Genomic DNA, 15856 nt, shown 5'->3' on the forward strand with positions numbered 1-15856 from the left:
CTTTTACTAATTACTTAATTAAAGACCAGTGAGATGCCTGCTGTGTATATTCACGTACCCGGTCCACATCATATTTCAACAATGTAGTAGAAGTCGCTTCAGAGTGCAGATTTCCTTCTACAATGTGCCTGTTTGGCAGAAATTATAATCAGCTTATTTCAGCTTTCAACTTAATTTAAGCTATTTTGATGTGTTTGGTTTAGCTTATAGCTTATAGCTTATAGCTTTTTGGAAGTCAGAAATCATCTTATTCTTTGAGTGGGGCAGGAGATGCTTTAAGAATAAGTCAGAAATCAGCTTATGTTCATAGTTATAAGCTATAAGCTGTTTAGGCATAAGCTATAAGCACTTTCCCACAGCTCTACCAAACAGGGCTAATGTCCTTCATGGACTTCAACTCCTGTATTAGCTTCATTGCGAGATGTTCAATACCATGCATCTGCCTTTCTGAGAATGCATAAAACAAAAATCAAACACTAAAATCAAACCCATATTAGGTATGAAAGCAGTGCTAGCTAAATCACATCAAATGAATTTCACAAGTTAAGATACCCACCCCTTATCTAAAAATAAATCCTTTAGTGATCCTCCAGGCTTCTTAATAATTTGAATGGCCTTCAAGTTTGTGTTTCCCTGCCATTTCCATGAAAATGATCAGCACAACAACAAAAGGATAAAATAATATTTCATATGACCAGCAGTGTACAATAACAGAAGCTATCTGAATGTACAAAGGAGATTGTAAATTACTAATCGAAGTATTATCAACTTCACAATTTAATTCAACTTCTTTTTATTCAAATGATGTTTGAAGTTGAGAGTTTTATCTCAATTAGCAATGTTCCATATCATGGTCTCATATCAATGATATCAATCTATTAATCAATCTATTAAGGAAAAGGGAAAGTATGGATTGGAATGTTTCATATCATATTAATCTGTTAATCAATCATTCACTCAAATTTGATGGGGGAGAAAAAAAGAAAAACGAGAAAGAGAGAGATAGTAAAGATTGAATTTTCTGCGATCATAGTCTCATAATATAGCCATGCAAACAGAAATATGTAAAACTTATTCTTTAATCAAAAGCCAATCAAGTAATATCATGTTGACAAGGGCACGAAATTAAGAAAGAAACAATTCTGGAGTAGTTCATGATAGATCTAGAGCATATTACACAACCAAAATTAAAACAAAGGCAAAAAGTAAATTTAATAGTTCATTATAACTAACGTAAGGCTTTTCTTTTTCACCAATTTCTTTTTTTGAAAAACAGATATATCTTATGTCAGACCAGTTTGATAATCGATACCAGGGTGTAGAAGTTAATCCAGAGAAGAATTTAGCTAAAAGTATGAGTCACAGAAGTATTTGAATTTGAGGCCATTCTACCAATAATCTATCAGACCCTCAGGTTGCATCTATAGATAAAGAACAAAAGCAGTTCTCAACACATGTTCAAAACTACTTCAAATTTGGGTGAATTGATTCAATACGAGCAAGTGAGATCACCAATTTCTCAATTTTTATTCCTCTTCAAAGAAATTATGATAAAATTTATTGACAAAAATGATAATTTTTTCACACTTCAAACTTTTAACTATACTTTTTATTCTTGTACAAATGCCTAAATGAATGATTTAATAATAACTGAACTAACATTAACACCTTAAATATGGTATCTGAAAGTCATTGACATGCTACAGTATTTGCTTGGGTGCTTGGTGTTAGTGGTGTAGTTGGAACTTGGAGTTGTTGTCAATGTCCATCTCTACAATGTTCTCCACTGCTGTGGCTCCCCCTGGGAACTTAGAAGAGGCACAGAATAATCAAACCTTTCCTAAAGGAAAATTACTGAAGATAATATAGCAAATAAGATTGATAAAGTAATAAAATAAACTCATAAATTACAAGAAAATTACAATTCAAGAAGGGAGATCAATAGCATATGATCACTACATCAGATTGCTATCATTAAAACCAATATTCCATTTTGCTTAAATCTTATAAATTTAGAGATTGGTCATTGAATATGGGTTTGAATCTTATAAATTTCTTCTCTGTCAAACCCATAAAACGAAAATCAAACCCATTTTCGACATGAAGAATATCATAATTCATAAAAATCAAACAATTCAACCAAACCCATTAACGAAATCAACACAAAATGAAACTCAAAAAATCATATAAACCCTAGATGAAGTGTGAGAAATAGGGAAATAGAGGAAGGGAGAAAGAGAGAGAGAGAGAGAGAGAGAGAGAGAGAGAGAGAGAGAGAACCAGATAGATGGCTCGATAGAGAGAGAGAGACCTAGATCGACAACGAGGGAGAGGACCAAGCGCGACAAAGACAAACTTGTGATTTGCGGCAGTGTTGGTGGTGATTTCGGCGATGGATATGGTGACAAATGATTGTGGGGACGGACGGTAGCCAGCGACGGTGAGAGAGAGGAGAGGGGCTACGGAGAGGGAGAGAAAGAGAGAGGCAGAGGGAGAAACGCTGAAGAGAGAGAGAAGAAGCGCTGGTTTGTGATTTGAAAACCAAATATATATATATATATTACACCATTAGCGACTAAATTTTTTTAGTCGCTGAAACAATTTTATAAATCCCTCCAAAGTATTTGAAATATCTCCCTCCAATAATTTTAGTTCTTTGGCAACCAAAATTATTTTTCGTCGCTGAAAATAAACTTTTGGCGACTAAAATTTGGGTCGCCTAAGGTAAAAAATAATTTTTTATTTTCCAATTGGCGACTAAATCGTTTTAGTAGCCAAAGCTCAATATACAGCGACCAAAAATATTTTTCGTCGCTAAAAATAAACTTTTGGCGACTAAAATTTTGGTCGCCAAAGGTAAAAAATAACTTTTTATTTTCCAATTGGCGACTAAATCATTTTAGTAGCCAAAACTCAATATACGGCGACTATATTTTTTTTTCACCAATTCTGACATTTTTTGCGACTAAATTTTTTTTTTTGTCGCCAATAACCAATATACCTCGACTAAAAAAAATTAGTAGCTAAATATTTTACTTTTACCGACTAAAAAAAATTTTGGTCACCATTTCTATAACTTTTGGCGACTAAATTTTTTTATTCACCAATTTTGGTCGCCGAAGGTGCATTTTGTTGTAGTGATAGGACTAAAGCAAATTGGCTTAAAATTTGGTTCAACACACTTAAAAGGAAATGGCTTGAAAAAGCTTGAACTTGGCCGGACTTTATGCCAAGCTTCTTGTGTCAAGTGCCATCATGCATCAATCCATGGTGTTTTGATGTCCTTGAAGCGCCTTAACTCCCCTTTCTGAGTTCATTTCATGACAAAAAGGAAAGGGTGTTTTGTTTGCATTTCATTCATTGATTTTGTCCAAAATCATATCCTAGAGCATCAAGCAAACAATTGCTCATTGATGCCTTTAGGAATGATTCCATCCTTATCTTGAGATCTCTCTATGACAGATAAGGAAGGAGAGACAAAAAGAGCTTCAAAAATGCTCTGTCTGCACTGATTTCACCTCAGAGCACAGAAACAGATTTTGCACCAAATCGATGCACGGCCGGCCCTCTATAGGCTCGGCCGACCATCAGTAATGCATGGCTGGCCCTTGGTGTGTGGCCAGCAATGCAATTTTGTAGAAACAAAGGTAGTGGCTGAAGGTGAAACAGAGGCGACCTAAGCAGATAGAGCAGCTTTTTGGCAATGCGCATGCAACCTCCATCCATCTTCCTTGGTGTCCTTATCAAATGCGTTTGATTGCTTTAATTGTTTTATTAGCATAATGCATTGTGTTGTAATATTTAATTAGTCTAATTAGTTGTAGCTAATTAGTCATGTTGTAATATTTAATTAGCTTAGCCTAATTAATTTATTTTAATTAGCTTAGATAGTTAGCATTCATTTCAAGTGTTGTAATAAATTAGTTAATTAGTTTAGCTATTTATTCAAGTTTTGTAATAATTAGCTTAGCTTAGCTTAGTTCAGCCTAGTTAGTTTATTTATTCGGACCCTCCTTCGCGAGGGCACAATATTGTAATAAGTGTGTGTGCATGTGTGTATGTCTTCCAACCCCACGTCTTTCTCCTTTTTATTTAATCACTTTTGATGGTTAAATTAGGGACATATTTTCAATTAGCATATCACGTGTTTACATCCATTCATTTGTATTGCATGCACCGGGGCTCGGCCCATCATTCAAACTGCATCATCATTTCAATACTTCTTTGAATGCGTGTCTATCGCATGTTATTCAAATCGATTCATCTGCCATATTAGTAGTCGGGCCTATTAATTGTAATGTCGCATGTGTTGCATTAGGCATCTCACATAGTTAGGATCATGCATTTTTCTAACTAGTTTTTGTTTTGGCTTGGAGTATTCGGTGACTTTTACGCTTTAGCATACTTGCATGAGTGTGATTGCCATATTGCCATGTCTCGCATGCTTGTCATGAGGCTATGTGCTTAAATGTTTAACTGCATGAATGCCTGTAGATGAAGGCTTGTTTTTTGAATTGGAACAATTCAACGAATGTGTGTTTTAAGCCCACTTTGTTAAGTGGGAAATCATGTTTTAAGCCCACTATGTTTTGTGGCAAATTTGCATTTTTAAGCCCACTTGAGGGTAGTAAATTCAAACCATTTTCACAAAAAAACATGAATTGAATTGTTCCAAGTCTTGTGACTAGTCTATACTTGCTTGTGTGCGTTACATAGTAAAGCTAGTTTAATAACCGGAATAAGAATACATAATGTTTATAAAAACACATATCATGATTAGTAGAGGCCGATGTTTGATCGGGCGAGTGGGGGTGCTCATTTCAAGACCTTCCCCTCTCGTACCCAAGTTCCCGAGCCGAAACAACTTTGGTGATGAGGGACACGTGGCCTTTGGCACTTTCCTAAATTTTTTCAAAAATAAAATATTTAGGTGACGACTTTGTATCTAGCAAAACAGTCCAATTTTGGCATTATTTGATTTAAAATCGATTTTCCAAAAGGTTTGCTGAATTTGGACTCTTTGGTGTTTATCAGTTTCACATTGTACTTGTGAGACTAGATTCAGAACCGCAGGAGTCCGAACTGTGAGACCTTCTTTTCAAACCCTTTCTAAAAGGCGGGTCGTGAAAAAAGATGAGTCCGCAGTCAATTGTTAAGAAGAAGAGACAAAGGATGGATGCACAATGCCAGTTCGAACCTTTTCTCGAATGAAATGTATGTCAACCTCGATATGCTTGGTACACTTATGAAGTACATAATCAGAGGATAACATAATGGCATATTTGTTATCAGAAAATAAAGAGAAAGGATCAATCTCCTCAAAACCCAACTCTGCCAGAATAGAGCGAATCCAAAGAATCTCACATGTTCCATGTGCCATTGCTCGATACTCAGCCTCTGTAGAAGACCTAGAAACCACCACTTGCTTCTTACTTTTACATGAGATAAGATGATCACCATAGAAAGTACAGAAGCTAGAAGTGGAATGCCGATTAGTCCTAGATACGGCATCAGTGAAACAAGAGAGCCCAAATTGGAGACCAGTGGTAAAGAACAATCCCAAGCCAGGAGAAGTTTTTAAATACCTCAAAATATAATGAACCACGTCAAGGTGCTCTTTACGAGGTGCATGCATGAACTGACTCACAACACTAACTGCAAATGTCATATCAAGTCTAGTGTTGGTCAAATAAATAAGGCGTCCAACAAGATGCTGATACATGCTTGGGTCATCCAACAACTCACCGGACTCTGATATGAGTTTGATATTAGGATCCATGGGAGTAGAAGCAAGTTTACACCCCAACATACTAGTATCTTGAAGCAAGTCAAGGTTGTACTTTTTTTGAGATAAGAAAGACCAGAACGAAGTCTGGTCAGCAGCAACCAGAGCCTCGGCAGGGATAAAGAAGGCCTACGAAGGTGAAAGCAAGGAAGGAGAGGGGCTGCGAAGGCTAAGTTGAGGCTAGGATGAGGATGTCGGAAGGAGAGAAGGAGTTAGAAAGAGCTATCAGAGGCTAGAGAGAAGGAAAAAAGGCAATTAGTGACAATGGATGGTTGAGAGAGAGACGACGATGGAGGCTCTGATACCAAAAAGAATGAAAAAAATTATTTGTTTACCAACCAATGAGGTAGTGGTCATGTATATATAATATATTAATGACACAATTTAGGAAACAATATACACAAGATAAGATTCATATCATCAAAATAATTCCTATTCTAATTTCCATATTCAAACATAATATTTTGATTTCTATATTCAACACATGTAATTTTATTTTGGAGGTGTTACAAAGATGTTGATGAATAAGGCATAAGAAGTGGAAATCAATTCCTGAATGAGTGCTTAGTAATTGCTTATACTCTTGTGTAATTTCATTATCTTCATATTGGTTTGTTTAATGGCTTTTAGCCCATAATTTTTTCTTTTTCTTTTTTTAATTTTTTTTATCACAATTGAAGATGTCTCAATTATGGTTTTTCCACGTTAAATCTTTTGTGTTGATTTATTAATTGTGAAACAATAAGCTAAATCATTTTTGTACGTGCTAGATAATTTAAATTGTTTGTTTTGTATATTTTTGGGATTTGTAGTAATTGAATCTATTTCGAATCATGAATCACATAACTTTGGATTTTTCAAGAAACTACAAAAGTTTCCTTCATCCATCTTCATCTATTTGCAACAATCTCTAACCATATTGAATCAATTCATATTAGTTTTGAATAAATTAATGCCTTCGCCATCTCAATTTGTTCATCTAGTTGAGTCTATTTCTTCAATATCTTTGAGTTCTTCAACCGATGAGAGCTTATCTAATGGGGATCATCAGATGATTTCACAACACTATCGCAAACGAGTTCAAAATACGATGAATTTGCTTATTGCACCACAAATGGTCAAACTACTGTCACTACTAGTTAGAAGACAACATATACATAGTGATTGAGAGGGAAGTCATCGACAAATATTGAGAGATTACTCTGCTGATGATTGTACTTATCCATCAGATTACTTTCGCAGACGATATCGAATGCGCCAAGAGTTATTTCTTCGCATTTTGAAGGACATTGAAGCATACTGTGAGTATTTTGTCCCAAAAAAGGATTGCACTAGACATCGTGGGTGCTCATCCATACAAAAAATGATCACTGCAATACATATACAAGCCTATGGATTATCTTCAGATCACTATGATGAGTACCTAAAGAGTGGTGAAACCACTGTGATTGACAATTCTATTAAACTCATAACTGACAATTTTATTGAACTCATCCCGAATTCTATCCCATAACCTTGCTCTCAGTTGATCGGTACCCGTAGCTGCATCTTCTGAGATATGTAACCATGCTTTATAGAGTGTTTCATCTTCTTTTATCCAGTTACGATTCTTTTCTTTTTGTTGCCCTTGACCCTTCTTCTTCTTTTGTATTAGAGGAGGTTGCAAATTATGAGTTTGAGAAGGTTGAGGAGATGGATAGTGATGTTGTTTCGAGACAAACAAAGTGAATGGAGTATGGGGGTATTGTGGATTGAAAAAGTATTGAGAACCGAATTGTGATGGTTGTCGAGAGTTATATTGATGGTTGAATTCAGTGTTGAATAATGGAGGTCTAGGATCCATTTTCTAGATGAACAATTTTATTTTTTATTATTATTATTATTATTATTATTATTATTATTATGGACGAAAATAGAAGCAAAGAAGTGAAGAAATAGAAAGAGCAAGCAAATTAAAATCTGTAAAAAAATAAATAAATAAAGATTTTTGCACCGCAATGGTAGTTTCCAAAGAAAATCAACATTGAAGAGCTTTAATAGAACTTGAAAAAAAGAAAAAAGAAAAATGCGACGGTACAATTTTTTTCAAAGTTAACTCTAGAACAAGAGAAACCACTATTATTTTATTACAGTGAGGTTTATTATCACTTGTTAACTCATACTCTACCGTTAACAAGAACTTTAACATCTGATAACTAAAACAACTCCAAACTTGAATCTTAACAGCTCCACTACAGCATGAAAAATGAGAATCCCTTGGCTTACTGATAAAATTTGACACTAAAGTCATTTAAGAGTCTCCATTTTGATGTTCTTACCTCTCTGAGATTTTGCATAAAAATTAACAAAGTCTCAGGTATATTTTAGCAATATTGAATAAAATTCTTAAATTTTATATGATATTAAACAAAAATCCTAAATTGTTAACATATTATCACTACAAGAATTCACACATTTGCCGACCACTTTTGCGGACCAAAAAAATTTTGGTCGCAAAAAATTGATGTTTGGCGACCTATCCAGCAGCATACTAACCTATAAATTCATAAAATGAAGACTCAACTTAACCCTAAACTCCACTAGAAGATTCCCTACATATGCTCCATGTAATTCTTTATTTTGTTGGAATCCATGTGAAATTTCAGATTTACCCTTTTCTTCCTATGCTCTACATTTTTCTTGTTGCTTGCATATCTCTTGTTGTGTATGTTGATGGTTTGGTAACGTGGCCTTCTTTCTGTAAGAGTTTACTGTAATTGCACATGGGATAAGGAAAAATAGTGGTTTGTGCAATAGGTACCAGGATGATTGGCTCAAGACGTCAGCAAGCTATCTGCAACTCTGGGAAAAGGCTCCTCTTGAACCATATACTCTGCAAAAAACCTGTAAGTTATATCAAACCAGTTGTTAGTCACAATTTTTTAACACATTTTCATTATGATTTCTTTATATTCACCACTCAAGAGGTCCTACTAAGTGGTGTTGAACATTTTTTATTTCCCAAGTGATTCTACAACGTTTTATTTTTTTCTAATTCTTCATTAAATGTTGCAGATGACTTACTATGTTGTATGTCCAGACATTGATCCCCTTACTACCGCTGCTGCGGACGTTTTTCAGCAACTTGGCACTGGTTAGTGTGATAAAAGAGTTACATTTGTTCATTGGTTAGTGTGATAAAATAGTTACTCTTTAGGTTTTGTGATTTTAAGTATTTTGTGTATATGTTCATTGGATAATCTTCATTATGATTAATAAGCACAGACAGGACATATACTTTTGTTGGAGTACTGTTTTTTTGGAGTATTTTGTTGGAATAATTGGTGTAAGAGGTACATATACTTTTGTTGGAGTATTTTTTTTTTTATTTTCTACCCTTAGCTTTTCTGAAGGAGTCTTTCCATTAGAAAATCTCGTACAAATGCCAAAGTCAATGAATGGCACTTTGTTATTTGACTTTCTTATTTCTGCGAGATGTTAATGTGGAATATTTGTAAAAAATGCATTATCATTAATGTTAATGTTGCATTGAGGATTATTTATAGTTTTGGATTTTCTAATTTGATCAAAAGTTGAGATGTCACTGGTATTTGCAGTATATTGAAGTGATAATAAATTACTTGGTGTCTTATTGAGCCAAAAAGAAATCACCATAAAGCAAAACTAGTAATAAGGTCAATGAACATTAAAAGAAAAAAGGAACTAAGTGAAAAATACAGAAATTCAATCAACCCCAATGCATGAATTGCAACATTAAATATATACATTAACATGTTTCTTGAGACAACATATCAATATATATAGGCATCTTATAAACAGATACAGAAAAATTGGAACTTGCATCGAAAAAGATTAGAAGATTTAGAGCTTGTGTGTAAGAGACGTGAAGATTGAAAGTGTTGGGTTGCATGGACAAAGAAAGTTCTTGGCAACAGGGTTGATGCCATTTACTCAAGGGTAGCATTTGTTTAAATATCTTGTCAAAGCTGTGTTATGGAGTAACATTTGTATTACAGTGCTCAGATAGTTGGAAACAAGTTCTGTGGGAAACACAATTCGTTTCCCATTTCATGGTGAGCAAAATAGGACAATTGTGCCCAGATAATGGGACATTTCCCATTTCACGGTGCTCATTTCACCTTACTGAAAACATGCTTGGTTAATCAATGATTCGTTTTCCTGTTCCTAGAATGCTGCAATGACACATGCTTGGTTAATCAATGATGACATTTTTCACTGACATTGTATATTTACCTAACGTATTGTTACAACTTGTTTGATATCAATTGTGGTTAACCACTTTTAGAATTAATAACATCTATTCTGTTTACTGCAGGTAGCTGCAACTTCTGATCTAATGCTTGGATATGTGGATTTTTTCCTCGGTGGAGATGAAAAAAGAGCTGACCTTCCTCCTCGCCTTCAGCAAAGATTTCCAATGTCTTTGTTGTTTGGAGGAGATGGAAGTTACATGGCTCTTTTCTCTCTTCACAGTGACAATAACCTCACTAGCCTCATGAGTCAAGTCTGCTATTTGTTATTGATAAAGATAATGGAGTGTTCAAGATTATTTTTTTCATATGAATTATTTTACCAGCATAACATCTCATTCCAATCTCTTCTAGTAAAGTGATGTTGACTGTTATTTTTGCATATTGCAGTCTGTCCCTCCTACTATCTGGTATCGATTAGTGGCTGGTCTAAATGCTCAGTTACGTTTAGTTCGCCGTGGACATTTAAGAACAAGTTTTTGTTTAATAATGAACTGGCTTGAAACACATGCAAATCCTACTTTAAGTCCCTATGGTGTACATGTTGATCTGGCTTGCTTTCAGCCCATTGCTTGTGATTATCGCCAGTTTGGACTCACTGTACATGCTGTTGAAGATGAAAGTACACAACCATCAGTTGAAGAGCCAAATGTAACTTCATTAGATGAGCAACAGTCATGGTAATTTGCATGTGATTTTCTCATTTATTTTTCCATTTGGTTAAATTGTTCCTCTAGAACCAATTAGATGGAATGGCATAATAGCTTGATTTTATTTTCCTATCTGATACGCAGTTTAATTAATAATGATTGGAGGAAAGCAGTGGATGATTCAAGCGCCTGTGAACATCTATTGACACATAAAAGTATAGGTGGAGGAATTTTACAAATTAAGATCTTGCAAACACTTGAAGAGAAGAAGACTCTTTGTTATCCTCTCTCTTTTATACTTCATAATACTAAACCTATTAGTCATCAGGTAATTTTGATGTTTTTATGATGTTAATCTATCAGAGAATAGCTGCTCAATCTATTGCCCTGTGCTAGAAGGATCTTAGCTGCTCAATGTGGGGGTGGGAGAGCAAGGGCACATGGAAGAGTCTAAGGTTGGGGATGCATCTAGGGGAGTATTTACGTATTTTATATATAAATTTATTGTAAGGAATATATATGCGTATATTTTATTGAGTTGTATTGAACATGATAAATGTCTTTGGTACACTACCAGTTAAACCTTAACATAAGCATAGTATATTTATGTTTCTTTTCAGTCCCTCGAAACTTTAGATTGCTTGAGGAACTTGAACGTGGAGAAAAGGGTATTGGAGATGGTACTGTGAGTTATGGAATGGATGATGGAGATGACATTTACATGCGTTCATGGACAGGCACCATTATTGGGCCTCATAATGTAAGCAACTTTTTTAAGTTCATTACGTATTCTTTTGGAACTGTCTTCTTTTATGCAGAGGCTATTTGGAAGTATATTAATGCATTATCTTTTTCTAGACTCCAATTTCTTCTTCTGGACTAGTGATGCTACTTGTTGATCTTCAATTTTCCTAGTTTTAATCCTTTGACTGAGAATCTTTCTAGTCAAAAAGAGGGGAGGAAAAACTATTCCCCTATTTTATTTTTCCTAAACTTCGCATCTTACTATAATTTATACCTCTCAATTTACGTTCTCAGTTTGTAAACATGCAGATGTTCTTCATGACCACAAGTGTAAAATTACATGGCTATCTAATGGAAATGGATAATTCATTGATGAATTTAGTTTTATGATATTTTGTGATGTCTTTGTTTTCTATAAGATGAGCATTCCCAAGTGATAATATAACAGGTTCGTGCTGTCGCTTACTGGTTCTTTCTTGTTTTGTAGGAACATTTTGCAAAACGAAATAAGATGGTTCTTACACTTAAATATATAGGTCAGTAACCTCTCACTTCCCGTTCTTGTTTGTCTTATGTTTCTTCTTGAACTAAACTTGGAGAAATAATCAAACAGAGTGCTGCGAAGGGAAATAACAAGATTTGGACCTGATCAATTTTTCTGACAAATCCTACATACATGATCCGGGCTATTCGAAGCAATGCAGCTGACAATGTGTATTGTACACTCATTGCTCAGAGTGTTGTTCATGGAGCTATGGCCGGGTACACAGGCTACACAAGTGGGCTTGTTAATGGCAGACAAACTTATATTCCTTTCTATGTGAGTTCTTCCAGATCCTATAGTTAGTTCTATGATTGCACTCTGTTAATAATAAGGGGTATTGTCTGTGAAGCTCTTGTATTTACTCGGAGAAGAATAGGAAAGAAGTAAAGGGTATGGTATAGAATCCAACTCCAATCATAATTGTAATCCCAGATTAATGTTGTTTGTTACGAAGTAATAATGCCCAATCAGAAATGGATAGCTAATTTTTATTATTATTATTATTATTATTATTATTTATTTTATCAAATCTTAACTGGCAAAAGACGACAGCTAAAATTTTATTGATGTCAATTTGTGAACTTCTTCCTGTGAGCCAATTTGTTTTGATTTATGAAACATTGAGCCCACTTGAAAGGATCAGATGCTTTTTGGTTATTTGAATCTGTTGCAGCCTCCCTTCCTTAATAGTCACAAGAATGCGCTTAGACCTCTATCAGCACCTTTTTCTTCTTATTCTTCTTCTTATGTCCATGACAGTCGGTATTATATATTATCTATGAAATGGAGCATTCTGTAAGGAGGATCTTGATGCAACTGAATAAAAGAATAACTGGTATTTATTGTTGCACAAGCTACTCACAGAAATGGGAAAACTTGATGCCCTGATTATATAAAGCTGATACCTTCATTTCAACTTTGATTCATTTGGTATTATTTCTTCTAAGTCAATTATAAACCTTGTTTTGATGACTTCTAAATGATCAATACAAGATCGATAATTAACATTTGACTATCCCCCTTTTTACTAATATTTAATCCCAATATTCATGCATTACTTGTTATATTTTATCCATTGCTATATAGTTAGATTTCTTCGGTAGAAGTGATGGGTCATGCTAATTAAAGTTCTATGAGTTTCTTTTTGCTCATAGTTGTCCAATACTATTAACTATAAAATTGCTGGTAACATTAATTTGCTATATTCATGTAAAATTAAAATTGTTGGAATCATTTTTTAATCAGAATCGGCTTGTTTGTTTATGATGGAGTTTGTGCATAAATGAGTGGTGCCAAATTTATTTATTTTGGAATATTTGTTTTAATATATGTATCTTGTGAAATTTGGAAATATCTTATTTCAAAATGAAAACTAGTTAATATTGAAGTTCACTACATTTGTGATCTTGAAAGGGCAAGTTTTTTATACATATTTATCTTTTTTGAAGATGCAAACTACATGTACTAATTTTTGACTTCAGATTGTGACATTTATCTCCACGTTAAACTTTCAGATGAGTCCATCCAATAGCTCGCCTTGTGCTATTCTTGATCGATCAAGATACTTGAAGAAAATGTGTCATAATTGTGTTGATCAGGAAGTTTTTCCCATTGCATCAATAGTTGTTATAACCTTAGAGTTTATGCATTTATTCTTGTTACATTTATTCATTTATTCTGATTAGATTAAGGTAATGATATGATTAGATTAGAAGGCCTTAACTAGATTAAGGTAAAAAGCAGATATGATTAGATTAAGGTAAAGAGATATGATTAGATATTAATCTAGTCAAGGTCTTCAGCAGATATGAAGACCTTGACTAGGTCAAGGTCTAGATTAGATTAAGGTAAAGATAAAAAAGGTAAAGAGATATGATTAGATGTTTTTTTTTATAATTGAAAAAACAAAAAAGGGTAAGCTGGAAAAGGTTTATGAAGTAATGTTCTTTGTAGTTCAAAACCAGAAGTAATGGACAGAATAAATTTTGCACCTTAGAGGAAGTCTGCGATCTGATCAAAACCAGAATTGCTTTGTGGATTAAATATAATTCTAGGTTGTTGCATTATTCAGTCCATGATATGGTTGAGAATCTGGATCAGGTTCGTAGGTGTGTGGGGGGTAGGTGATTGTGTCCTTGCTTGCTAGGTGGAATTTCATTATGGTCAGGGATTGAATTGGGTTAACTTAGTAGTCATTTTGTTTGATAGTTAAGCTACCTTAATTTATGTTTCAATTTTTTATTTTCTGAATTGGTGATGATCTGAGTTGCTGCTGTGAAGTTGTTGTTGTTGCTTGTGATATTGTTGCTGTAGCTATGGTTTCTGTGCTGATGTGTAGTTCAGTAGTAGAATTGGGTTTCTGATATTTATGCTGCTGCTGGATCTGTTGATAGTGATTGTGTCCTTGCTTGCTGGGTGGAACTTCATTATGGTCAGGGTTTGAATTGGTTTAACTTAGAAGTCAATTTGTTAGATAGTTAAGCAACCTTAACTATCTAAATTGGTGATGATCTGAGTTGCTGCTGTGAAGTTGTGGTTTCTGTTCTGATGTGTAGTTCAGGAGTAGAATTGGGCTTTTAAGTCCTCTGGGCTGTGCTGCTATCCTGTGGAACATTAAATGATCTGGTGACTGCCAGTCAGTACTACTGTGAAGCCTAGAGGAGATTCATGGAGGTTTGTTCACTTCTGTAGAGTTTATTAATTACTTTAGAGTTTAGGGCACCCAACCAAACAACTTGTTTGTTAAGAAGAACATAAATACATGTTTACATTAGATTTGGCTGTTGAGAGACTACAGTAATTGACTCTATTCTATGGGTCAGGAAAAGAATTCACTTGTTGCACATTTTTAATATAAGACATTGTTCTAAATAATCTTTCAGTATAAGACAGTAATTAACTCTGTTCTAAACAGTTGAGACAATGCTTTGTGAGTTGAATGTGCTTTTCCAAGCATACTAAACATGTAAAACCATTAGAATGTAAGTGGTCTCTTTTGTGTTTTTCTTTAGCTGCTATCATGTGTGAACTATTGAAGACATTTTCCATAAATTGGCCAAATCTTTTTGCAGGCTGAAGGTGATGATGATGATGCCGAGGCTGATGATGATGAAACTGACAAAGATGCTGATATTACAGAAGAGAGTGCACATGTAGGATTTCTTTGTACTTTTAATTGTTTAAAAATATCAATTCCACAAAGGATCCACTTTGATATATCTTGTTTGTTGCTTTGTATTTGCAGGATGAGTTGTAGGGAGGGAGAGCACCATTGTGGTTTTCTGCTGACAATTCACTCTCTCGAGATCTCTGAATTTTTTTCTTGCTTAGTTTATTTGTAGCTTTTAGTTTTGTTTGTGTTTTAGGGAAAGAAACATTGGTGGCTGCATAGCAAGCAAGAACTATGGCTAATTGTTTTAATCTCATTTGACTCACCTGAGGAATTGAATCAGTAGTTGTTGGGTTTACCACTGTATGGAACATCACTTGTGCCATTCCTTGAATTTATGTGCTATGTTATTGCCTATTGGGAAATTGGAAAGTAAGAAAATATTTAATGATTCAGTTAATTTGAATGATGCTTTAAAATTATGTATTGTGTCGAATGTTAATGATTTAGTTAATTTGAATGATGCTTTAAAATTATAGGTTTATTATGGATTGAATGAATTATTGGGAATTATAGGTGTATTGTTTTCCTGCTTTGGTGATCAATTTATTAGTCGCGACAAATAAATAATTTTTTTCGCAAAAAATGACAATTGCCGACCAACAGTTTTGGTCGCAAAACATCTATTGCCGACCAAACAACTCTTGGTCGTGGAATCTCACTTTTGCCGACCAAAAGTTTTGGTCGCGAAAA

General features: G+C 34.4%; 2 protein-coding genes across 7 annotated transcripts; both read left to right on the plus strand.

Annotated features, from left to right (window-relative positions):
- The first annotated feature begins 8810 nt into the window (after window positions 1-8810).
- LOC145789177 (uncharacterized) lies at window positions 8811-12051 on the plus strand. 2 transcript variants are annotated; one of them, XM_082882662.1, is made up of 5 exons: window positions 8811-8918; window positions 10122-10736; window positions 10851-11034; window positions 11327-11466; window positions 11938-12051. In XM_082882662.1, exons 2-4 carry the CDS (start codon window positions 10546-10548, stop codon window positions 11393-11395), a joined length of 444 nt encoding a protein of 147 aa, XP_082738788.1. In that variant the 5' UTR covers window positions 8811-8918; window positions 10122-10545; the 3' UTR covers window positions 11396-11466; window positions 11938-12051. The 2 variants fall into 2 exon arrangements, with proteins under 2 accessions (XP_082738788.1, XP_082738789.1); XM_082882663.1 differs by having other exon boundaries at window positions 8839-8952.
- A 32-nt stretch (window positions 12052-12083) lies between these two features.
- Window positions 12084-15628, plus strand: LOC114278714 (ATP-dependent 6-phosphofructokinase 7-like). 5 transcript variants are annotated; one of them, XR_014337689.1, is made up of 4 exons: window positions 12084-12270; window positions 14388-14667; window positions 15066-15146; window positions 15239-15628. XR_014337689.1 is itself a non-coding variant. In XM_082882664.1 (3 exons), exons 1-3 carry the CDS (start codon window positions 12127-12129, stop codon window positions 15248-15250), a joined length of 237 nt encoding a protein of 78 aa, XP_082738790.1. In that variant the 5' UTR covers window positions 12084-12126; the 3' UTR covers window positions 15251-15567. The 5 variants fall into 5 exon arrangements, 1 of the variants encoding a protein (XP_082738790.1); XR_014337691.1 differs by having other exon boundaries at window positions 14550-14667; window positions 15239-15567; XR_014337692.1 differs by having other exon boundaries at window positions 14555-14667; window positions 15239-15567.
- The last annotated feature ends 228 nt before the right edge of the window (window positions 15629-15856 follow it).

Source organism: Camellia sinensis, chromosome 8, assembly GCF_055761805.1.
Source record: "Camellia sinensis isolate YWXY chromosome 8, ASM5576180v1, whole genome shotgun sequence".
Lineage (NCBI taxonomy): Eukaryota > Viridiplantae > Streptophyta > Magnoliopsida > Ericales > Theaceae > Camellia > Camellia sinensis.